The 25,509-nt window shown below is 38.5% G+C and overlaps 1 protein-coding gene across 3 annotated transcripts in view; it reads right to left on the bottom strand.

Annotated features, from left to right (window-relative positions):
- The window catches only part of LOC126374195 (phospholipid phosphatase 1-like), a 38,607-nt gene that overhangs the window by 10,418 nt on the left and 2,680 nt on the right, over positions 1-25,509 (bottom strand). Inside the window, exons 1-2 of one of the 3 annotated variants that reach the window (XM_050020696.1) lie at positions 15,102-15,484; positions 10,590-10,689 (exon numbers count right to left, since the gene is read on the bottom strand). In XM_050020696.1, coding sequence (XP_049876653.1) covers positions 10,590-10,689; positions 15,102-15,185 — 184 coding nt within the window. In that variant the 5' untranslated portion in view covers positions 15,186-15,484. Of the gene's footprint in view, positions 1-10,589; positions 10,690-13,480; positions 13,634-15,101; positions 15,485-25,509 lie in introns of those variants that run through there. The other 2 variants (XM_050020697.1, XM_050020695.1) reach the window with 2 other exon arrangements.

Raw genomic sequence — 25,509 nt, 5'->3', positions numbered from 1 at the left:
GTCAAATTGCAATATTGCTTTTTTAGATGAATTGTTCACATTTCAAAGTTATTGACGTCATCCCACCCTGCGTTGCCATTTCGTAAAACATAAATTACCCACGTCCAATGTTTTTCAATTTACTTTGCAAGGAAATTTTGAACTTATAGTAAAAGATTTACTTACAGTTTAAATGATTTTTGTGTATGTGATAAGTAAGTAATACAAATTAAATACATTAGTCAGTAATTCATTAATTTTCAATAATAAAATTTACGTCCTTGGAATGTTAGAGATACTAATTTAATGGTAACACTTACGTCATCAATGAGCATACCTGGGGGGTAAAAAAAGGTGACATTTACGCATATAAAAGTAAGTGCGCAATGCAACCAAATGTCAAATAGCCATATTGTTTTTTTTTTAGATGAATTGCTTCGGTGTGGGCTTTTTATACCATGATTAATTATTTATTGGTATTTTTTTTTTATTTTTGGTTGTCCTGTGGTACACCAGCTTAGTTGTCAACCTGGGAGCGTCGGCGCCGGTTAGAACCCCGCTAACAGACTTTCACCAATTAGCTATTAATTTACCTTAACTGGAGTTTTCACTGACACAGTTGGGTCGACCATTACAGACGGCGATGCAGCTCACCTATCACGTTGGTCTAACAGAAAGCTCCGTGAGGTGTGAGTACTTAGTTCATCCTGCGATAGTTGGACATCGGTACCTCTGACTACCCCAATTGGGAAAGAGTCGTGAGCTTATGTTATGTTGTCAATTCTTTATTTTTTTTTAATTAAATTAACGACCTCCGTGGTCCAGTGGTTGAGCGTTGGGCTCACGATCTGAAGGTCCTGAGTTCGATTTCCGGTGGGGACATATCACAAAAATGACTTTGTGGTCCCTAGTTTGGTTTCGGAAGGCACGTTAAGCCGTTGGTCCCGGTTACTACTTACTGATGTAAGTAAGTAGTCGTTACATGAGCCATGTCAGGGGCCTTTGGTGGCTCAATACTAACCCTGACACTAGGGTTGATGAGGTTGGTAATTCACCTCACAACCCACACGATAGAAGAAGAAGAATTCTTTATTGACTAAAAAAAGTATAAGATATCAAAAATCTATGTACTTACCGAATGCTCTAACCACTACACCACTAAGGCTATCTGTCATACCTACCAACCTATTTTTTTTCTGTTAGTTAACGCTATCAAGTCAAGCTCATTTCAGTCCACGTGATAGATGTGGTCTAAGGGTCTAAAAATAATATAATGTATGTAATCATTTGCGTGGGCTAACCACACGCGCATAACTTGTAATATACCACTAGAGGGGTTATATTACGCATTTAATGGAATGAGCTGAATAATAGAGTTGTTTTTAGATCGAGCTAAAGAGTATACTTTGCTCAATATTGCTACAACTATACGGATGAGAGCCTTCAGCGCTCTTCGCACTTCGCAGCGCGCTTCAGCAAGTAGTTAATGCCATCTGCGGCAAATCTACAATAACTCACCTCAAAAAATAAAAGCTACAACTATAACATTATTTAAGAAAGAAAGAAAGAAAATTTGAAAAAAGATTTGTATCTATATCTTATTAAACAGGCGAATATAGAGAGTTATTGAGGACAGAAGTGGCAAGATGATTGGACACTTAATAAGACACGACGAATTTATTAAAAACATCGTAAAAGGGAAGCTACAAGGAAAGAGAGGAAGGGGAAGACCAAGAAGAGCTTACATGGAACAGATTAAAGAGAAGGCGAACGTCGTGTCTTACAAGGAGGTGAAGGAATTGGTCTTTGATTGACAAGAATGGAGAATGCTACACCGACAAGAGTGTGGCTCTAAAATTAATGATGATGATCTTATTAAGTACCTACTTATTTTTGTAATAATACTAAACAAAGAGGAGCTCGGTGGCGCAGCGGTAAACGCTCGGTCTGCGATTGTTGAAGTTAAGCAACTTTCGCAAAGGCCGGTCATAGGATGGGTGACCACAAAAAAAGTTTTCATCTCGAGCTCCTCCGTGCTTCGGAAGGCACGTTAAGACGTTGGTCCCGGCTGCATTAGCAGTCGTTAATAACCATCAGTCCGCACTGGGCCCGCGTCTATCCATCCATAGGGAAGGCCCGTGCCCCAGCAGTGGGGACGTTAATAGGCTGATGATGACTAAACAAATGTAAAAAAGTGAATCGAGTTACTGCCCTCGCGGCAGGACAATCGCGCCTCAAATATATCGAAGACTTGGACCAATAGCCATACGACATCTATCTACGTAGATAACAACCGCTATGTTTATTAGTTGAAGCCCTCGATATAATTCGTGTCCCGCACGGCGCGTTTGCCATCCAGATCTTGCTGGATAATGTAGTAACGTTTCTAGTTCCGCTACTCGATAACAGATGGCGCTAGTAGTCATACTATCATTCATTAGATAAACTGTTATTTGTTTACTTTGTACGACACGTGTTTAGTGATTAAAAAGTAATTATTTAAGTGCATTATTGATAACCCCGTACCTAATGTGTATTTATCTTCTTAAGTTCCTTCTGTGTATGAATTAATAGTAAAAATGAAATTATTGTAATGAATAACGTACCCTATAATTATCTCCGGACATCCTATCAAATTGTTTAATGACTCGAATCGAACATAATCGATTATGACCGTGTAATCGATTGTCCATAAATAGGTATTGATTAAAATACTTCGTTAGTGCGCCGGCGTTGATGAAAAATAATAAATCTCATTAGGACGTAAACTGAATGGGGTAAATGAGTTAGATATGGCTTTTTGTTTAACATACAAACATAAACTCACGCCCGTAATCCGTGATGAGGTGGGCAGAGTGACAAGTAATCGGAAGGTGTTGCCACTTTTTCTACGAAGTCCTAAGATGGATAATAATATACCTATATAACATGTCATGGGTCATGTCAGGGGGAGTCATGTCAGGGGCTTTTGGCGACAAGGGTTGAAAGGGTTGGTAATCCACCTCACAACCCACACGATAGAAGAGAAGAATATGCTTATATTATGTACCTACACACTGATGGGTACGAACCTTCCGTCAATCAACCGGAGGGGGCATGGAGCATACTCCACCACGCTGCTCCACTGCGGGTTGGTGGGCTTTTTTACGGCCAAGAGCCGGGACCAACGGCGTAACGTGCCTTCCGAAGTACGGAATTATCTTACTTTTTCGGACAATCAGGTGATTCAAGTCCTTACCGAACGGACAGTCTCACAAAGTGATTTCGACAATGTCTCCATAGGGAACTGAATCCAGACCTCCAGATCGTGAGGCTAACGCTGTAACCACTAGACCACGGAGGCTATTACCTAATACAATAATAATATAAAAACTTTTCCTTGAATACAAAAGGAACACATTACTTACTTAACCAATTAGAGATAAAATAACTTAGAGACAAATGAATAAGGCACGTAATTGTATTTTAACTTGTTTAAAATTTAAACATTATCGACCCGTTAGGCTTTTTGGCGGGAACGTGAAAGACATGGTTGCTTTCTTCATTGAATAATCTAAATAATTAATACAAAGCGGTGTTTTATGGTTAATGATCGCATTAAGTTAATCGGAAATCATTCGCAATAGTGTTACCACAGATCATATAATACTAACGTGTGTTACTATATCGGAATATTCAATAAGTTTATGCGGACTTTGTAGTTAATTCGTTTGGGGTTCGGAGTAGGAGTCTGCTCCGAGGTTGGGGGCTTAGGTTTCATCATTCATCGTCATCACCTTTCATCATTTCATTAATCATCATCAATAAAAAACACATTCGACATGCTCTTCGGGGACAATCAAAACAAAAAAAGTATCGACCCGTTAAAATAGTTTAGGTAATAAATAATACGAGTAAGTAGGATAGGTAGGTATAGTGACAAACCGTATGGTGCAACAGTGCAACATAGATGCATAATCATTCTTTCGAATACGACTAAACGTAATCCTTAACTTATTATGCAAATGAGGAGAAAGTGTGTGAATATTAGGATGACGACACTAACGACTTTTACGGCTTTTCTTCTCAGGAAGAAGACCATTAACAGGTAGAAAATATGTTTATATTACTTATTAGTTTTACTAAAAACTAACATTACACGGCGCATATTTAAAAGCAAAACTTCGGTTGGTCCGGTCAAATAAAAAATAAATTAAAAAAAGCATTTATTTCAGGCGATGCCCATAAAAAGTTACACACAGACAACATAATTACATTACACACAGACAAAAAACACACCAATTAAAAAACTATTAAAATGCCACGTGGATCGCATTCCAGAAATAAGTCAACCTAAAAATAAACTAGCGAAACAAATTTATGAAGCTTATGTTCTCTCTAACTACTGGGGTATAGTAATAATAGGATTAGGAAAGCAGTATATAAAGCGAAGGTTGGTGGTATGGCTTAGAAAAGAAAGAGATATCCTTAGAAAAGGTTCAGTACGATCTACTCTGAACAGTTATGCGTGTGTGAATCGATAGATGAATGTGGAGTAAGCAAGAGAAGTGTGTCAGGATCGAAGCAAATGGAATTCTATAGTTTCTGCTTACCCCGGTGGGAAATAGGCGTGAGTTTATGTATGTGTATATTATTATTAATATAGTCGTAAGCTTGTATAGAAGAAGAAGTGCGTATCATTTAATAAACATGCAACCAAAACATACACAAATGCTTCGGATTATTATAAAGCGCATCAAGCATACCTTATAAAAAAACTTGAAAAGCAAGGTTTATCATCCTGTATAGCGTTATTCTCAAATGGCTAAAGACCATTATTGTTGTTATATAAATTGTATTACACAACAAGATATAAGAGAATAAGCGACGCAATTGAAATCCACGTTACGGTTGGTTACGCAACAAATAACTATATAAGTAATTTAAACGTCCTATTGTCAGGGACAAATAAAACCTACTTATCCCTTTCCTAAATGAAAACCGCTTATCGTGCTGTGCATAGATTTACTACTATCGTAGACTGAACATCAGCACTCAAACAGTGGGACGCAAAGTTACTGTTAATATAGCGACGTTGACAGTACTTTACCTCAGTGCGCGATTAGCCATAGAGGCAGCCAATCAGCTCGCGACACCAAACACTTCAGGACCCCGATACCGTCCCGCCGGCGTGGTCGACGATTTCCCTCATTCAGCGCTTATCGCTATCGACCCACTAGGGTCGATTAATTCTTTCAAATATTTTTCCTCTCAGACGACGCCCTGAGCCGAGGTTCGCGCCCAACTGGGCATCCTCAGGCTGGTGTCTTAAACGTTGTAGTAGTGTAAGAGAAGTGTGTCAGGATCGAAGCAAATGGAATTCTAGTCTCTGCTTACCCCGATGGGATGGGATGGGAAATAGGCGTGAGTTTATGTATGTGTATGTATGTTAAACATAAAAGTTAAAATCATCTCGTCTGTCTACACCTACAACGTAAACACTATCAATAAGTTGAAGGAGAGTTAGAAAGTTCGCTAATGAAAGGGTGGAGTGCTATTGTGGCTATTTCTAAATTCTCTTTGTTAATTATTTACTTCCTTTTAAGTACTTTGTAAGTTGGAACTTTCTAATCATTTCCATACTTAGTTGGTAAAGTTCGTTTTGTTATAAAGCAAGTTTATTTTGGAGTTTTGATTACAAAATACGTGATATACTAAATATTATTGTCCAATCTTCAAGGGTCCGCTTCTTCTTCTTCTTCTTCCGAAATCAAATTTTCAAGTTAGGTAAGCGGACCCTGTGAAAATAGGGAGATGATAATGAACCGTGATTGAAACGCCCGGAAACCGGTAGGTATTAACCTACCGTTGTACCGGGTGAGAGCCTTCAGCGCTCCCCATTTGTCCGGCCAAGTAGTTAATGCCATCTGCGGCAAATCTACAATAAGTCACGTCAAAAAAAAAAAAAAAAGAAAAAAAAAAAAAATTCGCGATTGAGCGCCGAATTGGCAACACGGGGAATTGCGCGGTAAAAACTTGCACTGTGTACGATTGTATAGCTAAACAAGCGCCAAGTTTTCGCCGCATTTTTGTATGAAGCGCTACAGCGTTGACTTGATACATCTACGGTAGTGGTAAATCAATGATCCTGGGTATGTCATAGAAATTGATTAGCCTCTCTTAGACGATGGTTTTGTTACCAGTTTGTTTTCTGCAGCTCTAAAAATACTATTGAAGTCAGAAGTTATCAGAATTTCAGAGGTCTATAAGGTCAGATTGAAGCACTTCATCTAAAAAAACAATGTTGCAATTTGAAGTTTGACAAACATGAGATGTTTCTTTTAAAAATAATATTGCCCGAATGTGGCCTTTTTAGCTCAAATGTGACTTTTGTTTCTACCTTGCTTTATCTGTATGTATACGTACTTATGACAATTATAATTTTGCTTTTTAACCTGCGAATTTCTATATAATTAAAAGATGCTTTTTTGTATTTCGGCTAACGTAATAAGTAGAAAAGTCTCTTGTGACATAACAAAGCATCAGCTAAGGGATCATTCACAGCGTCCTAAAGGGGTAGGTAGAGGTATATAATATACCTCTAATACCGACACCCACTTCTTTTTCTTAAATCTTTAAGTCTTATGTTCATCATCATCATCACCAGCCCTTCCCTATGGATGGATAGGGAGATCGGGCCTTAAACCACCAGCGCGGTCCCAATGCGGATTGGTGGTTATTAATGACTGCTAATGCAGTCGGGACCAACGGTTTAACGTGCCTTCCGAAGCACGGAGGAGCCCGAGATGAAAACTTTTTTTTTTGTGATCACCCATCCTATGACCGGCCTTTGCGAAAGTTGCTTAACTTCAACAATCGCAGACCGAGTGCGTTTACCGCTGCGCCACCGAGCTCCTTAAGTCAAGTCTTATGTTAGGACTAAAATAATCCTAGAAGTTAAGATTCTTATAAGCGACAAATTTTATTGTAGGATAGCCAAAGATATCTTTGATTATTATAATTATGAAGATAATTATGATATGACATTCAAATTCTCCGACAATTATAATTATTACAACTTTCGTGTCATTTATGTTACAGGTTAGGTATGATGCAATCATGCATTTTAATTAGGCGTGTATGTTGTACAAACATTATAAGTTTGTTTTATACTTGTTTATTTTTAATAGGTATATATGTATGGACTCCAATGAACTTCTACGAAGTGAAAGTTGATTAGGTACCTACACTGCAAGGCTGTTGGAAGACATTTTTTTACATAAGTATTAATTATGTTTATGTTACATTATGCGCGTTGGTCTAACAGAAAGCTCGGTGAGGCGTGGGTACTTAGTTCGTCTTGCGATGAATGTACATGACCTCTAACTACCCCAATCGGAACATAGTCATGAAGGTATGTTATATGCACTCAAAATAATTAAAAAAGTATAAAATACAAAATCACTTAACTTTCGTCACTCAAAAGGTCAATGACTCTTTTGTTTATTTATTTTATTTAGAGATCCGTTTTATTTTACAAAAACCCGAGAAAAATCTGTCAGGGCGACGATCAAAAGCATATGGTGTGCATCGCCGCAAAAGTTATGTTTTGTACGTTTTTTAGATCGCAATAATTGAATAGCATAGTAGGTAAGTACACTTAGGTCCAACTGCAGTTACGTAGTGGCTATTACCTGCATTCTTCAATAAATAATAGAAGAAGAAACCCTACGCATAATTGAGATGTTTTATCGTAAATTAGCTGCATGGCCGGATATCATCATCATCAGCCCATTAACATCCCCACTGCTGGGGCACGGGCCTTCCCTATGGATGGATAGGGAGATCGGGCCTCAAACCATCACGCGGGTCCAGTGCGGATTGATAGTTATTAACGACTGCTATTGCAGTCGGGACCAACGGCCTAACGTGCCTTCCGAAGCACGGAGGAGCTCGAGATGAAAACTTTTTTTTGTCGAGCACGCTAACGATATCGGGGTCCTAAAGTGTTTGTTGTCGCGAGCTGTTAGGCTGTAGCAGCTGCTTAGCTGCTTATCGAGCATGCATGTCGTGAAACTGTGGGATTAATGTACTCTGCAACATGATAGAATACTTGCTACCTTGGTAACCTGTCACCATACGGTTTACTAGTATGGCATTAAGCCATTCGAGCCAAACCTACTACAAGCCAAGTCCCAAAAAAAGGTTCATAATATTTTATCCATAATTTTCTACGGAACTCCTCGAAAGTTAAATATAGCTGGCTTATCTTTTTTCTTTTTGCAACAGCGATTGCGTTCATTCTGCCATATGCGATCCTGACACCACATGTGTGGTTTTATTTTTTATTTATTTAAAAAAAGAATCACGGCTTTGACACTGGGGTTAAATTCTCTTTAGCCAGTTTAATGCTTTAAATAAAATACCTTGAGTTAGTATAGGGACTAACACAAGGTATAAACACATCTAGGTACATCTGAGATGAATTTTTCTTTTAGACTTTGTTGCAAGCTCATAGGTTCGTAAAATACAGGGTTTTAGTGACACTGTAACAAATACTCATAGGGATGGTTCAATTCATGATTCTGAGTTAATATCAAGTGGAATTTTCCGTCGCAAAATTATTATTTTCTTGAGATTTACTTGAATATTGTCCGACTGTATTATTCTTAACCAAGCAGTAAGATTTTCAAAATTTTCAAATACCTATTCGAAAGTATTTTACATATTATAATAAGTAACACCTATCTATCTACTAGTTATAGATAGGTGTTATATATATAGTTGAACTACTAAACTAAACTAACGGCCTCCGTGTTCCAGTGGTTGAGTGTTGTTCTCACGATCCGGAGGTCCCGGGTTCAAATCCCGGTGGAGACATATCACAAATATCACTTTGTGATCCCTAGTTTGGTTAGGACATTACAGGCTGATCACCTGATTGTCCGAAAGTAAGATGATCCGTGCTTCGGAAGGCACGTTAAGCCGTTGGTCCCGGTTATTACTTACTGATGTAAATACGTAGTCGTTACATGAGTTATGTCAAGGGCCTATGGCGGCTCAATAACAACCCTAACACCAGGGTTGATGGGGTTAGTAATGCACCTCACAACCCACAGGATAGAAGAAAAAGACAATTACTACTGTAATATAAAATAGTTTACTCTAGGTTTTTTATGAGTTCCACATTGACCTAAAAAAGACCCGAAATAAACGTTTTTATTTTTTATTATTAACCATATATCCAAATGAAACTGTTAAATCAATTTATTTTTTCACACTACTGCATTTTATATTACTAAACCCAATCTATTTTCTCCCTCTATAATTGGTTATTTCAAACTAAAACTTCTCTTACACCATTATAATAGAGTTAAAAACTCCAACAGCATATCCTTCCATAATCTCATATTTATATCATAGAGTACAGGATTCCATCTTTCAATCTTCGATTTTCAATCGATGGAATTAAAACCATTCGCGCCTGGCCATTAATTATTTCGTAACAACTTAGATTTATGAACAAGTGAAGTGATATTTTATCAGAATAGATTAGGTACTTACAGAAGAATATGCTAATAAGTATGCTAGTTTCCGACTAGTCAAATCAGTTGCTTTTACTAAACGAAACGAAGACGAAATTACGGAACGAAATTACTGTGTCTTTTCTATGAAAAAAAAAAAACACATTGTGACGTCATAGAAAAACTTGACAATATGTCGGACTTATTATTACGGTTTTCGTGATCAAAATTCATGAATAAATTTATTTATTTATTTTATTTATTTATTTATTATTATTACAAATTCTTATAGCTAATTTACACCACTATCCAAAACAAAATTAAATAGAAAAATTGTTTTCGTCAGTTTTAAATCTGTCTTTAAATTCGTTTAAATTTACTTAGTAATCAGAATTTTAAGTATTATTTATCTGTGACCTAGGAAACTATCCAATTCTATAAATAAATAAAATATTAAATAAATAAAATAAATACTTAAACTATCGTAAAACATGACGATTCAAAGTGTAAATGTTATCTACTGAATAAAGATATTTTGATTTTGACACACATACATACATAAACTCACGCCTATTTACCACCGGGGTAAGCAGAGACAATAGAATTCCATTTGCTTAGATCCTGACACACTTCTCTTGCTTTCTCCACATTCATCAATCGCTTCATACACGCACGATTTTGAATTGTGAACTAACGGCCCTCGTGGTTCAGTGATTGAGCCTTCGAATCCCGAGCCCACACTTTACCGAGGAGCCATGTCAGGGGCCTTTGGCGGCTCAGTAATAACCCTGACACCAGGGTTGATGAGGTTGATAATTCACCTCACAACCCACACGTGTATGGGACATACCTAATATGCTACCATTTACGTTCAGTCACATCTTTAGCGCGAGAAACCAACGCGTCTCTATGTTTGGATCTTGTGATTTAATTTAATATCCTAAATACTACAGTTCATTCAATTATTTGTGTGGGGTTTTATTATAATTTACCAGCGCTCCCTACAACACGATAGAAGAAGACCTTACCTAGCTTTCTGTTAGAGCTTTTCTGGTTCGTGTTTATGTTTCTGTTCTCGGTGTAATATGAATAAGAAAATAATCTTACCTAAAACGAGCAGTGGTATATCAATGGCCAAGGTCCACCATACGCTGTGACTTCCGGTCCCGGAGTTGGACTTGGACATCTGAGACTCCAGGTCTCGTCTCTGGAACAATAAAAAAAAACATTTACACACGACGGTCACATTAACTTATATGTATAAACTTTGAAACCATGTCACATTAACTTTTTTGATTAATTAAACCGCAGGTTAGTGCGATAGGGTTCTAAAGTAGATACATGATATTGCTCATGACTGTACATACTTACTGTATTGTAGAGAATTATTGTAGAGGTTTACGCGCATAATCAAAACACGTAATACCGGGTTCTTACCGGGTTACAATCAGGGTTATGAGACTCCCTCTAATATAACGCGGTAAAAACCCGGTAGGTTAATAGCTACCGGTTTCCGGGCGTTTCAATCACGGTTCATCATCATCTCCCTATTTTCACAGGGTTCCGCTTACCTAACTTGAAAATTTGATTTCGGAAAAAGAAGAAGAAGCGGACCCTTGAAGATTGGACAATAATATTTAGTATATCACGTATTTTGTAATCAAAACTCCAAAATAAACTTGCTTTATAACAAAACGAACTTTACCAACTAAGTATGGAAATGATTAGAAAGTAACTACTTACAAAGTACTTAAAAGGAAGTAAATAATTAACAAAGAGAATTTAGAAATAGCCACAATAGCACTCCACCCTTTCATTAGCGAACTTTCTAACTCTCCTTCAACTTATTGATAGTGTTTACGTTGTAGGTGTAGACAGACGAGATGATTTTAACTTTTATGTTTAACATACATACACATACATAAACTCACGCCTATTTCCCATCCCATCCCATCGGGGTAAGCAGAGACTAGAATTCCATTTGCTTCGATCCTGACACACTTCTCTTACACTACTACAACGTTTAAGACACCAGCCTGAGGATGCCCAGTTGGGCGCGAACCTCGGCTCAGGGCGTCGTCTGAGAGGAAAAATATTTATATACGATAGCGATAAGCGCTGAATGAGGGAAATCGTCAACCACGCCGGCGGGGTCGGTATCGGGGTCCTGAAGTGTTTGGTGTCGCGAGCTGATTGGCTGCCTTTATGGCTAGAGTAATCGGGTCGTCGGGATCGTATATTACGTCCTTCGGACTAAAACACATACAGTAGTACACATCACAGTACCAAATCTTCTCGTCTGCCCCCAAGACCGTCACATCGTCATCGATCGAGACTGCAAGGTCGCGAGCTAACCTTGGCTGTGAGTGACCTTCAAGCGTAACCTCTGCCACGACCTCAAGGACGGCCCTTACTACGGGTTTCGACGTTTCATTACACGCAAAGTTAGTACCTTGGGTCGATTTGGGGATTGGAAGGTCAGAGGAATACAAGCCGTGGTAACCCAGTTGGTAGAACGCTTGACTCTCACTTTGAGGTCGTAGGTTCAAATCCAGCACAGGCCCAAACCAATGATTGACGAATTTGTTTTCGAATTCATGTTTGGATCATAAATGATTTTCACGTGCTTAGCGGTGAGGGAAAACATCGTGAGGAAACCCACATTCCCGAGAAATGCATTTTCGGAGGTGTGTGACCTAATCTGTATTAGGCTGGTTTTCCCTTCGCAGGTTGAAAGGTCAGACAGGCACTCGCAGGCACCCGAGGCTTTATATGCACCGTCCAGCGAAATCCAATTTCATCTTTCGTTCTAGTACTGATAGTAATTTTCAAATAACCACAATAGTAGCATCTCGGGGCATAGTACTACGGTTGCCCTTTCAACTCCTGTCTAAGGAGGAGGATCAAGCTTATGTGGTCCTTTAAGACTAAGTGGCTAGATTATGTTTAATACCAAGTTTTTGTGAGTATCAATCTAGCTTTGCTGGTTCATAATAGCTTGCATTTTCCTTTCAAAACGTTTTCAAGGGACTTAGGTACCAGTAATTAACAGAATATGATTGTGAATCTGTTGTTTTAAGTCTTTGACCTTCTTTGTTATTTTTTTAATGGAAATAATTAATTGTATTGTGAGCGAAAAAGAAAACATAGAAGAAAGAAACGCGGTCAGCTGCTTATCTTTCCCAACTCGCCGTAAAATCCAACAAAAGGAATGGTCTAGTATGTTAGAAAGTGTTCTTTCTATAGGTAATGGGTAGATCACGTTTCACTATAATATGGCCTCCGTGGTCCAGTAGTTGAGCGTTGGGCTCACGATCCGGAGGTCCCGGGTTCGAATCCTAGACATATCACAAAAATTACTTTCTAACTCCTATTGCTTAGGACGTTATAAGCGAATCACCCGATGTCCAAAATTAAGATGATCCATACTTCGGAAGACACGTACGTATCGGCATAGAATAAGGAATAATATTACGTATAGAATGGCAACTCTCCGCTCCCCACCAGCGGCTGCGATAGGTTTACCTCACCCCCCACGGACATAGTTTAGACTTGGATCGTATGCTTCAGACCGTCAGACGTCACACACAGTCGCGTGTGTACGATAATGTCAATGTGTGGTGTCTGTGTAAAACGAGGTTGTTTGTATGAAGTGTCCGGGGTGAGGTATCGGTCAATAAATAGTCGTAAGCCGTTAAGCAGTAAGAGAGCAGAAGCGAACTGTCTGTCTTACTCGCACTTATGCGTTAGATGGGACACGGTACAAAGCTGAGTTGTAACACGGTAAAAAGCCTCTTATGAATAAACAAAGAAACATTACTTTTTTGCTTTTCTTTTTTACAATTAGATTTAGGCTAGTTTAGCTTTGCTGTAAGTCCATTGCATGCCGTTGTCACCTATAATTAGGGTAACAATTACTATGTCATTTTATGAAGATCTTTACTGTAAGAGACTTGTTGTTAACTCTGTTGGTGACCTTTAATAAATAAATAAATTACCAATACAGGCGCATAAATCCTAAAACGCTCCATTTCTTAACACACACGTAACTTGAGTTTCGACGTGACTCAATGTAGATAAGTCACAGATGAAATTCACGTCTTGGCCGGTCAAAAGCACGCCTTTAATATACAAGATTCACTTAAGAACTAAACACTTTATCCAAAAAATATATAAAACACAATGACGAGTGAAAAAGATGACTGCTAAAATATGACTAATTTTCGATAATTTTTATCATACACACACCTATAGATATGGCAGTAGCAGTAGCATAGCACCATCTGCATATCGCACGCGACGCGATAATTAAGTCAATCACTGATGACAGATTCGATTTTTAAAAATACTTGGCGCTTTGTGTCGGTTATTGTCACTTATCTGTCTTCTCAAATGTAATTTAGGTGGATACAAAGATTAGGATAAGTATGTAAATATAACTTTGACGTCTTTATTAAAAGCCAACAATTCTTATACTTGCAATAATTCAGTTCTTGATTATTTTTCGTGTAGCCAAATTTCTTCAAATCGTAATTAAAGAGTAATTATTCTCTAAACTTTAGTTTACTGTGTTTAATAAAAGTAATAGTTTTAAATAAAAGTGGGTGCATGATAAGTAAAGTCATTTTCTTTGTAAGCTTGTACCACCTCAGGCTATATCCTCACTCACCATCGGGTGAGTTTGTGGTCAAACGAAAGACTATATTAAATAATAAAAGCGAATAATGGGTCTTTTATCGCGTCGCGGTATGCGAACAGCATGCTACGGCTGCTAAGTGTTGTCATTCATACATTGTATTCTAACTAAAGATTGGCAGCACGAGGATTTGATAAGATAAGTAGATACTTGCAAAATGATTTGTATTTCTGTTCTGATGTATATTCTATCGATAGGGAAATGACTGTCAATTTTGTAAGTACTTATAAAGTATTTACATATCTTCTGGGTGTTTGAACCGGAAGAATAGAATAAAGAATAGTAAGTACTACGTATAAAACGGTAATTCCCCGTCCAACACCCTTAACCTTAATCTTAAAATGGCCGCTAAACCGCTAAAGAGTGAAGGAGAGAGCGCGGACGTAAATATGAGAATTTTTGTATAGAAGACACACACACTTACAATCATATCTACACACACACACACACACCACTGGACACAATGTGAAACCCCGAAGGCGGTAGAAATAAGTCTCCATCAGCACACAACATGGACCCTGTGAAAATGGAATAATGTAAGGGATGAATAATTGAAAAAAAATAAAAATTTAAAAAAACCCTGACCAGAAAAAATACTCTAACAGCAGACCAGCTCAGTGGTTCCAGAAGACATTAGTGTTTCAAATGTCAGATCCCACATATGCTTGCAAGCAAACTCAGCATGTATCACTATCACACCTAACAAACGACCTGATGACCTTGAAGACCTAAACCGATTTCCACCAAACATAGCTAAGAACACTATCGACTTATATACCTTTCAAACAAAAAATACCGCATTAAAATCGGATCATCCGTTTGGGAGCTACGATGCCACAGACAGACACATACACATTTACACAGACACGTCAAACTTATAACACCCCGTCGTTTTTGCGTCGGGGGTTAAAAATAATACATACTTCATTTCCACGAATTCTAACCGAAGACAGTCTCCTGATGCCGTCTTCGACGCTGGTACGAATCACTGACACTTGGTGCACCATTTTTTATTTATTTATTTGTACACAATAAAACAGACACAAGAAACATACAAAGAAAACAGACCTCACAATAACTAATTAATATAAAACTCAATTGCACTAAACGTTACAAAAAGGACTTTAAGGAATTCTAACTGGCAGTTTTCATTAAAAATGACTTTTCATTAAAAATTACTATTAATTAAAAGTGACTTTTCATTAAAAATGACACAAAAAACAAATATTCAGTTCTCTTTTCACACTTAATAGAGTTCTTCATAGGACCGAAGCAAAAAAACGTAACCCATAAAACGACAAAAGTCGTACACGGACAATTTACAACTAGTCATTAACTGCAACTATCCAATAGTTTTATTATATTGCTTACAATGAGTAATTTTATGAGGAAAATTCGATTGTGGGAACTACCATACCGTGGCCTACAAACTACGTGACGTATTTACGTCATTGTTACGTTTGTATGTATGTATGTCACCTAATTAGTGATTATTCTGCGTATAATCAACCTAGGGCAACCTCAGGTATTTTTTCCTAAAAGCTCAGTTACTTGCGTTTGATTTCAAGGCTTGCGTGACTTGGAAAAGGTAGCATTATACGTAAACTCCAAGGAATGGTATGGGCTGCCGGCGTCGGTGTTTCCTGACTCTTATAACCTGGGGTCCTTTAAATCACGAGTGAATAGGCATTTTCTGGGTAAGCTCGTTCCAACGTCGATCTCTTCTTCTTGTGGAAGAACGAAGTCAAGAGCAAACCCATCTTATTTAAAAAAAAAAAAGAAACTCACGCCTATTTCCCACAAGGGTAAGCAAATACTGTGAAATTCCGATCGAGACACACTTCTTTTGTTTCCCCCATATTCATCAAACGTTTCATCATTATATGATCTGTGGTTTCATACACGCACGACGGTTTAGAGTAGATTGATTGTACAGAATCTTTTCTAAGGACGTCTCCAATTTGGACAATGTACGTCCTTATATGTCTTCATCTGCCAGCCTTTTCAACAATCTTCGTACGTGAATTTCCTAAAAATAAAAGACAATCGCAAAAAGCTCGGTCAGGCGTGGGTGCTTAGTTCATCTTGCGCGTGGCTGTATTTACTGACTGAGGTTATCTTTAAAGACAATCGCAAAGCTTCCTCCTGCCTTGCCCCAATATCAATTCTATTTACATACTAGTAAATATCTATATTCTTAACTGGCTACATGGTATTTACAGATAATTATTTACTAGACACCAGAGGCGACAAATGAAGGTAATATATTATATCTCTGCGCAGGCGCACTGGGCGCGATAAATTACGGAATAAAAGGAATGCCATAAATAAGGACCTCGCAGCGTCCGAGGTGTGGGGTTATCTGGGGTCTGGGACCGTGTTATGCAATAATGCAGTATATTTGAATAGTTTCAGGTTTACGCGGTTATTTTCATAATTGAAACATAATACCTGGTTCTTACCACATCTTTCTATCGTGTGGGTTGTGAGGTGAATTACCAACCCCATCAACCCCTGGTGTCAGGGTTATTACCGAGCCGCCAAAGGCCCCTCACATGGCTCATGTAACGACTACTTACTTACCGTAAGTAGTAACCGGGACCAACGACTTAACGTGCCTTTCGAAGCACGCACACGCACACCAATCTTACTTTTTGGACAATCAGGATCATCTGATCTCACCTGATCACCTGATCATTACAGGCTTGATCAGGCTGATCAAGCCTGTAATGTCCTAACCAAACTAGGGATCACAAAGGGATTTTTGTGACATGTCCCCACCGGGATTGGAACCCGGGACCTCTTTGTACTTAATTATACCATGGCACGTCAAAAAACTGACCAGCAGTAAAGTATCTAGGCAATACGGACTTGTAGATAGTGTTTGTGAAAGACTCTCGCATAACACAATACAAAGCGCCAGCGCATAATTCAAGATGCTATTGGATAATCAGAAGTTATTGGTTTACCGCATATTCACACAGAGCATGATTTACTATAATTTAGTATCGCATTGTGCATCATAGTAGTATTGTGTTGTGGTTTATCAACAACTATTGGCGCCTTGCAATTTGTTTTGTTAAACGTTGGAGGTCCCCACACAATAATGTTATATTGGGAGTGTTCCGAGCACTAATGTGCCGACCCCGCAGTTTTTTTTTTGACGTGTGTAAATTTGCCGCAGATGGCATTAACTACTTGGCCGCACAAATGGGGAGCGCTGAAGGCTCTCACCCGGTACAAAGTTTAAGACAACAGGCCTGAGGGTGCCCAGTTGGGCGCGAACCTCGGCTCAGGGCGTCGTCTGAGAGGAAAAATATTTGAAAGAATTAATCGGCCGTAGTGGGTCGATAGCGATAAGCGCTGATTGAGGGATTATATTACATAGGTTAGATAAATAACTTAAGTAGAGTTCATAAACCAGCGACAATGTTACATAATAAGTCCTACAGTGACAAACTTCCCAGAATGGTCTTATATCTGTTCTAGGTATTTGAAACAAAACGGTACATTCAGTGTTACAAAAATAATTAAAAACATAATCATGAAGCTGTCTATTGGGGACACTCTATATACTGCCAGGAACACACCACTCGTAGCAAGTAGCACTGCCTTTAAAATTAAATTCAAAAATCGATGTTGACATCAAGTACTTATTTATTTTATTTCAAATTTGGAATTTAATATTAAAGGCAGTTAGCATGCGTTAGTAAAACGAGGTATGCCATGAAGCGTGTCAAACTAACTGAACTTGAAACTTTTGTAACAGCGCCATCTGTTGTCGAGTAGAAATACTTGGCAGACATATTTATTCCGAGCGCGGCGCTACTGTCGCTTATTTGAATTAGTAGTTGCATGGAACTTGTAAGACGTCATTATTCTGTACTAGTTTCTTTGTCAAAATTTTAAAATAAAATTATATTATCAAAACGATATGATTGGTAATTATTGAATAATGAATGCGACAATTATTATTACGCATCTATGTAGCTGAGAATTATCTTGTCTTTTCTACATTTTCAGCTACGCAAAATCGCTTAAAAATTGACCTTTGACGAGTTGATCATCAGATTGTTACGCAAGGTTAATCAGAATAAGCGATGAAAAACTTTATGATCCAATTATTTTGTATGACGTACGTACTCGTACGTTACGGTGTTTGTCAACCAAACGATTATCCTACGTTTACCTACGGATGTTACGTCCACGAGCGGACATTAGGAAATTGACCATCCTGCTGGGCATTGTTTCTAACGTTTATAAACGTAAATAGTTCAACATCCTCCTGTCCTTATCCCACTCTAAGGCTGTTCGGCACAACATGTATTCCGCTTCCATTCAATTCTGTCACTTGTTATTCTCAGTACTCACACCTTTCAAACACATATCCTTCACACAATCCAACCACACATTCTTAGGTCATCCCCTACTCCTATACCCACAAATTGCGACCCAAGACCTCACTTAGAAATAAATTAAAAAAAATAGTATTTTAACCCTTTCACGGACAGAGACCATGGGTCATTGATAGTTCATAATAGGTAGTATGAGAGTATGACAACTTGGAATCGGAACGTCATTAGACGTTCTGTCATTGAAAGTGTTAATTTTGGCATCAGCATATATCTATGAAAATTTAATTATGTAAAAAATATAATTATAGACAGTAACTTTCCGTCCCACTTTTTGTGCGCTAATGATCAATCTACGATTGTAGTATATCAAAGACTACAATATACCGCAAAATAATGATTCCCATTTTAGTAAATCAACAGTTGCGAAATGGTTTTATAAATAAACAACGCTAACCGCAAAACGTGTTGATGAAGTTATAAATAACATTAATAATTAATATTATAGTGATGTACGTACACGCTACAATTTTCTTTACAGGTAAGTAAGTAACAGGTATCAGTACTGGTTGGAGGCCGAGGAAATGGATTCTGGTAGGGTTCTAGCTAGAACATCACCGATTGAGAAATTGGTCGGTGTACTGCGGAACGGAAGGCGATTGGGGCAACCACCATTCTACACGCCCTATCTATAGAGTAATGAAGGCGATTACTCCACCGACAAGAGCGCAGCTCTTAAATAAAGAGAAAGAAGTAAAAGGTACCTAAGTAAGTGTACGAATATTTTTATTTTAAATTATTACTTACTAATAAGTAATGAGTTAACCTCTTGTCAATATACGGTTTAATCAAATCAAATCAAATATACTTTATTGCACACACATACACTACACATAATTTTAAAACACACACAAGAAAGATTACAGCACAAATGGCGGCCTTTTAGCTTCTACAGCAATTTCGTCCAATCGACCAGAGGCAAGGAGTGTTGATATAGTGTTTAGGTGCGGGATGGTGGAAACCCGAGGATTATATATAAAATTTTCAACATGGTTATATCAATTTATCTTTATTTGACGTGACTTATTGACTTCCCGCATATGATATTAATTACTTGGCCGGATAAATCAGGTGTTGGTCGGGTTTACATTACAACTTATCTAATAACTAAGGGAACATTTTTAATACAAGACATTTTCTCATTTAGGTAATCATTAATCTTATAATAAGCTTTTTTATATTAAGTAAGCTTTACATGAACTTTAAATGTGGATCACGCTTACCTAGCAAATGCTATTTACTCAAGCCTTGAAGGCTCTCCGATCAATCATATAGCCAATGACTGTAATCTATGGCTCAATCGACAATAAGTCATATAAAAATAAGGTAGGTTTTGAAATATTTGTCTAGTTGCGGTTATAGCAGCGACTTCACAAATCGCAAGCATCAATGCTTGTTTTACAAAATAAATAAGTATGCTCTGTGGTTCCTACTCACTTACCTAATATGTGGTATATTGGGCAACTTACCTATTCTACTTAATATACAAATCACAATCAAAAGGTTGGTAAATAAGAGCGGTCGATTAATTTAAAAAAAAGGAGTAATACGATGCCCTCCAACTGGGGACCCTCAGGCCTGTTGTCCCAAGTTTTCAAATCAAATCAAATCAAATCAATTTATTTTTTTTTTTTATTTATTTGTACCGGGTGAGAGCCCTCAGCGCTCCCCATTAGTCCGGCCAAGTAATTAATAGATAGAGCCATGTCAGAGGCCTTTGGCGGCTCAATAATAACCCTGACACAAGGGTTGATGGGGTTGGTAATCCACCTCACAACCCACACGATAAAAGAAGAAGATTAATGCATATATACGACAAATCACATAAAACACAGGTAAGTACCTACGTAATTAGAACGGGTTATACGTTAGCGTTATTGTAGGAAACACCAAGTCGCGAAAACCGGTCACATCACTAAAATTAAAACTAATGACATGTGATATTTCCATCGTCACCATGTCTACGTCATTAGTGCATTCAGTCTAATTAGGACGCCTAATTTAGCGCAATTTCGTGCACCGAAACGTGATACTTAAAGTTCAAAATCATTTGACCTGTGCACGTTTTAGTTTCATACTTTACCTATGTCAAAGGTTAGGTTCTAGAATTAGATACATTTAAACCCACATTGAAATGCAAATATACATTACATAAACTGCCTATATACGTCCCACTGCTAGGCACAGGCCTCCCCTCAATCAACCGGAGGGGGTATGGAGCATACTACACCACGCTGCTCCAATGCGGGTTAGTGGAGGTGTTTTTACGGCTAATAGCCGGGACCAACGGCTTAACGTGCCGTCCGAAGCATGGAATCATCTTACATTTTCGGACAATCAGGTGATTCAAGCTTGAAAAGACCTTACCAAACAAAGGACAGTCTCACAAAGTGATTTCGACAATGTCCGCATCGGGAATCGAACCCGGACCTCCAGATCGTGAGCCTAACGCTCTAACCACTAGACCAGGGAGGCGGTTATAGGACAAATATACATTATTCTAACAAAATAAATGAGAGACTAAAGGTACATGGCAAATAGCGGCCTTATCGCTTAAAGCGATTTCTTCCAGATAAACATAAGGTGTGAAAATTTCCAGATCTCGCGGGATTGATATTTCCAATCTCGCATTTCTCTCCAATCCCGGATCTCGAATTTGCGATCTTATCGGGATTGCATTTCCTATTACGCGCGTGTATGATAACGTCAATGTGTATTGTCTGTGAAAAACGACGTGTTTTGTATGAAATATCGGAAATGTGTTTTTATTACCGCCCGTCCTAAGTCCTTAGAGTCCCTAAGTGGCATTCATTCGGAAATTCGTTTTTTTTTACGTTTTTTACGTGACTTATTGTAGATTTGCCGCAGATGGCATTAATTACTTGGCCGGATAAATGGGGAGCACTGAAGGCGCTCACCCGGTACAACGTTTAAGACAACAGTTGAGCGCGAACCTCGGCTCAGGGCGTCGTCTGAGAGGAAAAATATTTGAAAGAATTAATCGACCCTAGTAGGTCAATAGCGATAAGTGGTGATTGAGGGAAATCGTCGACCACGCCGGCGGGGTCGGTATCGGGGTCCTGAAATTCGTTAATAACTATCATAAACTAAGTAGTTATAAAAATAATTTTACTTCGATACAAGGACGATCCTCAGAGTGGGGTCGCGACTCGTGACGTATACTTTCTCTATTTATACCTGACCTGTCTTTGACCTCATAGTCTTCAGTTGGATTCTCGGTCAGGTCACACTATTTTAAACCTAATGGTGCACTATTTACCTATATAATATTGATGCAAGCTTTTTTGCAGTCAACCATACGATCCTGACGATACTGTTACTCTAGCCTAGGTGGTCTTAGAGGTTTATAGCATGCGATGGAAAATACCACTTGATATTAACTCAGAATAATGAGCTGAATCATCCCCTTGCGGCAAATCTACAATAAGTCATGTCAAAAAAAGAGGGTAGAATATTCTGTATAGAAAAAAAACTATAAAATTATAGAATAAAAAAAAACCCTCGCCTCACGGAACTTTCTGTTAGACGTTTTCTTTACGCTCCTAAATTCATATTAGGTATGTCAAGACACACTAGCCCACTATCCGAGCACTTGTGACCCCCATTTTGAGGTCTATGCGCACACGCATATTGTCGACAAGTTACAACTTCCGCTGCCTGTTTACACGTCTAGTTCCGATAGACGCCACGTAATTATGCAGTTGGCTAATAGGGCTGGCATTTACCCTTCGATGCTGAGGGCAAAGCCAAGTTCAAATTCCAATTCAAAAATAAAATATCTTTATTCAAGAGGTTACATAGTTACACTTTAAATCGTATTTTTTTTACATAACGAACGTCTCATCCGCATAAAAGTACTGTCGAAGTATAGCCGAAGAAAAGTAGTTGCAAGAAAATCTCGGCACAGACCCTCACTCGGAACAGACGTTCTTAAAAAAAAAACTCAAAATCTATTCTAAAAATAATACAATTCATTTGGCTGCCTAATATCGGTTTTCAGACAGTTAATCCCATGCACATATCTTCTAAATAATTACTAACCTTTTAACTAACTTTTTTTACAAGATGCGTTATGCTAAATAGCCTATTATATCCAACCAGCCCGTACAAAGCGTTTTGCTCGTTTTCTAATATGAAAGACTAAGGTCTGGAATTCTCTGACCGCGAATCTGTTTCCTGGGTCAGGTAAACACATCATCATCTACCAGGTAAGATTGTGGTCAAATGCCTAACGTCCACACAAAAGGTAAAAACAAACAATTTATACGAATAGTTACCTAGTTGCCATGATATCACAAAAATTACATACAACCGAAAACGGAAATTCCAATGACCAAAAATAGCTTACAATGATAGAAAATTACGTAGGTACTGCGACGGATTACCGGACGTAATACCGGGTTCTTATCACGTTATCTCAAGACTTATCAGTCATCCCGTGATCATGGCACTTGTAACAGTGTCAAAATATCAAAAATCTCATTTTCCTGATAGTTATCATAACTATCCATAGATAGTTAACTATAACTATCCATAACTATATAACTATCTATATCCATAACTGTGAATGACTATCAGGAATATGAGACTTCTGATATTTCCGCGTTATCCCGTTTTCCACAGGGTCCGTTTACCTAACCTGAAGATTTGACAGGTCCGGTTTTTTACAGAAGCGACTGCCTGTTTGACGTTCCAACCCGCGACGGAAGAACCAGCCCAGCAGGCAGGCAGGTTAGGTCACAAACGTCCGGAAGACATTGCTCGGGAATGTTTTCCGTCACTGCTGAGCACGTGATAATCATTTATAATTCAAACATGAATTCGAAAACAAATTCGAAAATCATTGGTTTAAGCCTGTGCTGTGTAAGAACCTGGTATTGTGTGTTGAAATATTTTGTGTTTTTGTTACATTGTTGAGATTTCCCTCGTTGATAAAATCGATGTTGTAGATATCTTGACCACCGAACCATATATTATGTTCCGAGTTCATTCAGTTATGGTTTTTGACAAAAGGACAACAGGTCTGAAGGTGCCCAGTGGGCGCAGGGAGCCATCTGAGAGGATTATATGTGCAAGACATAACTATTTTGTAATATTTTCTCGAAAGTTTATTATTTGTTAAGTAAACAATTACGTGCTCACGATCAGTAGGTCTGGGTTCGATTCCCGATGGGGACATTATTTAAATCACTTTGTTAGACAGTCTTGTGTTTGGTACGGACTTTACAGGCTTAAATCACCTGATTGTCTGAAAAAATAAGTTAATTCCGTGCTTCGGAGGACATGTTAAGTCGTTGGTCCCGGCTCATCATCATCAATTTAAGAGCCACGGTTTTGTCGGTGCAGCATTTTCCATGCTACCTTTTTAGGGGAAAATAGGGCAGTGGTTTCCCTCTTGCCTTCCGCCCCGCAGTACTCTGTCTGACGCAAGTGGGATGGCGCCCAGAGTAGTCTATTACAAAGCTATACTAAAACTGACAGTTACTGCTGCCCTCTGTCAGGTCCCGGCTTTTAGCCGTAAAAACACTTCCGCCAACCCGCAGTGGAGCAGTGTGGTGAATTATGCTCCATACCAACCCGGTTGATTGCGGAGAGACCTGTGCCCAGTAGTGGGACGAATATAGGCTGTTTATGTTTATGTACGTACCTAATCATTGATTAAGTATTGACCGTTTAGTTTTGATTTTATGATCAGTATGCATCAGCCCTATTTATCACGTCTGATAAAAGCGGCAGCTGCGAACTATATTTACGTTATCGCATTCAATTAAGTAACAAACTTAATCGGAAAGTTTTATGAACGGCTTCTGTGGTCCAGTGGTTGAGCGTTGGGCTCACGATCCGGAGGTCCCGGGTTCGAATCCCGGTGGGGACATATCACAAAAATCACTTTGTGGTCCCTAGTTTGGTTAGGACATTACAGGCTGATCACCTAATTGTCCGAAATTAAGATGATCCGTGCTTCGGAAGGATGTTAAATCGTTGGTCCCAGTTACTACTAAGTGAATAATCGTTACATGAGCCATGTCAGGGGCCTTTGGCGGCTCGATAATAACCCTGACACCAGGGGATGATCAGATGATAGCTTTAAATGAGGACATGTCCTTGGGGGTTAAAAAGGGGACATAGAAGCAATCCATCTAAAACAGCAATATTGCAATTTAACATTTGCGCATATAAAAGTAAGTGTTTAATGCAATCAAATGTCAAATAAACATAATTGGTTTTTATTAATATGAATTGCTTCTGTGGCCTTTTCAACTCCCCTGTACTGTGTATGTACAGTCATGAGCAATATAATGTACCCACTTTAGTACTCTGGCGCACTAACATATTTGACATTTAGTGAGACTTACAGTACAATTTGTCAAAAAAGTTTATGTGACATAGTACCAAAGTGCTATTAATGCTCGTGACCGTATGTAAGTATGTAAAATAATTTGTACTTGAATAAACAAGTTTCGTAACAGTAATCTAAAAGGAAATGAACCGCCACTTCTCATATTATCTTATATTTACGTAGTTGTGAGATAATATTATTATGACAACATAAAGTAAATATAAATCCCTTAACCTTCCAACGTAAGAGTGTATATTCATTCTGATAAGATTCCTGAGGCACACATACATACCATCATCATCATCCCATTAACGTCCCCACTGCTGGGGCACGGGCCTTCCCTATGGATGAATAGGGAGATCGGGCCTTACACCATCACGCGGGCCCAGTGCGGATTGATGGTTATTAACGACTGCTAATGCAGCCGGGACCAACGGCTTAACGTGCCTTCCGAAGCACGGAGGAGCTCGAGATGAAAACTTTTTTTTGTGGTCACCCATCTTATGACCGGCCTTTGCGAAAGTTGCTTAACTTCAACAATCGCAGCCCGAGCGCGTT

This window comes from Pectinophora gossypiella, chromosome 17, assembly GCF_024362695.1.
Source record: "Pectinophora gossypiella chromosome 17, ilPecGoss1.1, whole genome shotgun sequence".
In the NCBI taxonomy this organism is placed as follows: Eukaryota; Metazoa; Arthropoda; class Insecta; order Lepidoptera; family Gelechiidae; genus Pectinophora; species Pectinophora gossypiella.
Note: the sequence above shows the minus strand (reverse complement) of the source record. Positions and strands in the feature narration are given on the sequence as shown.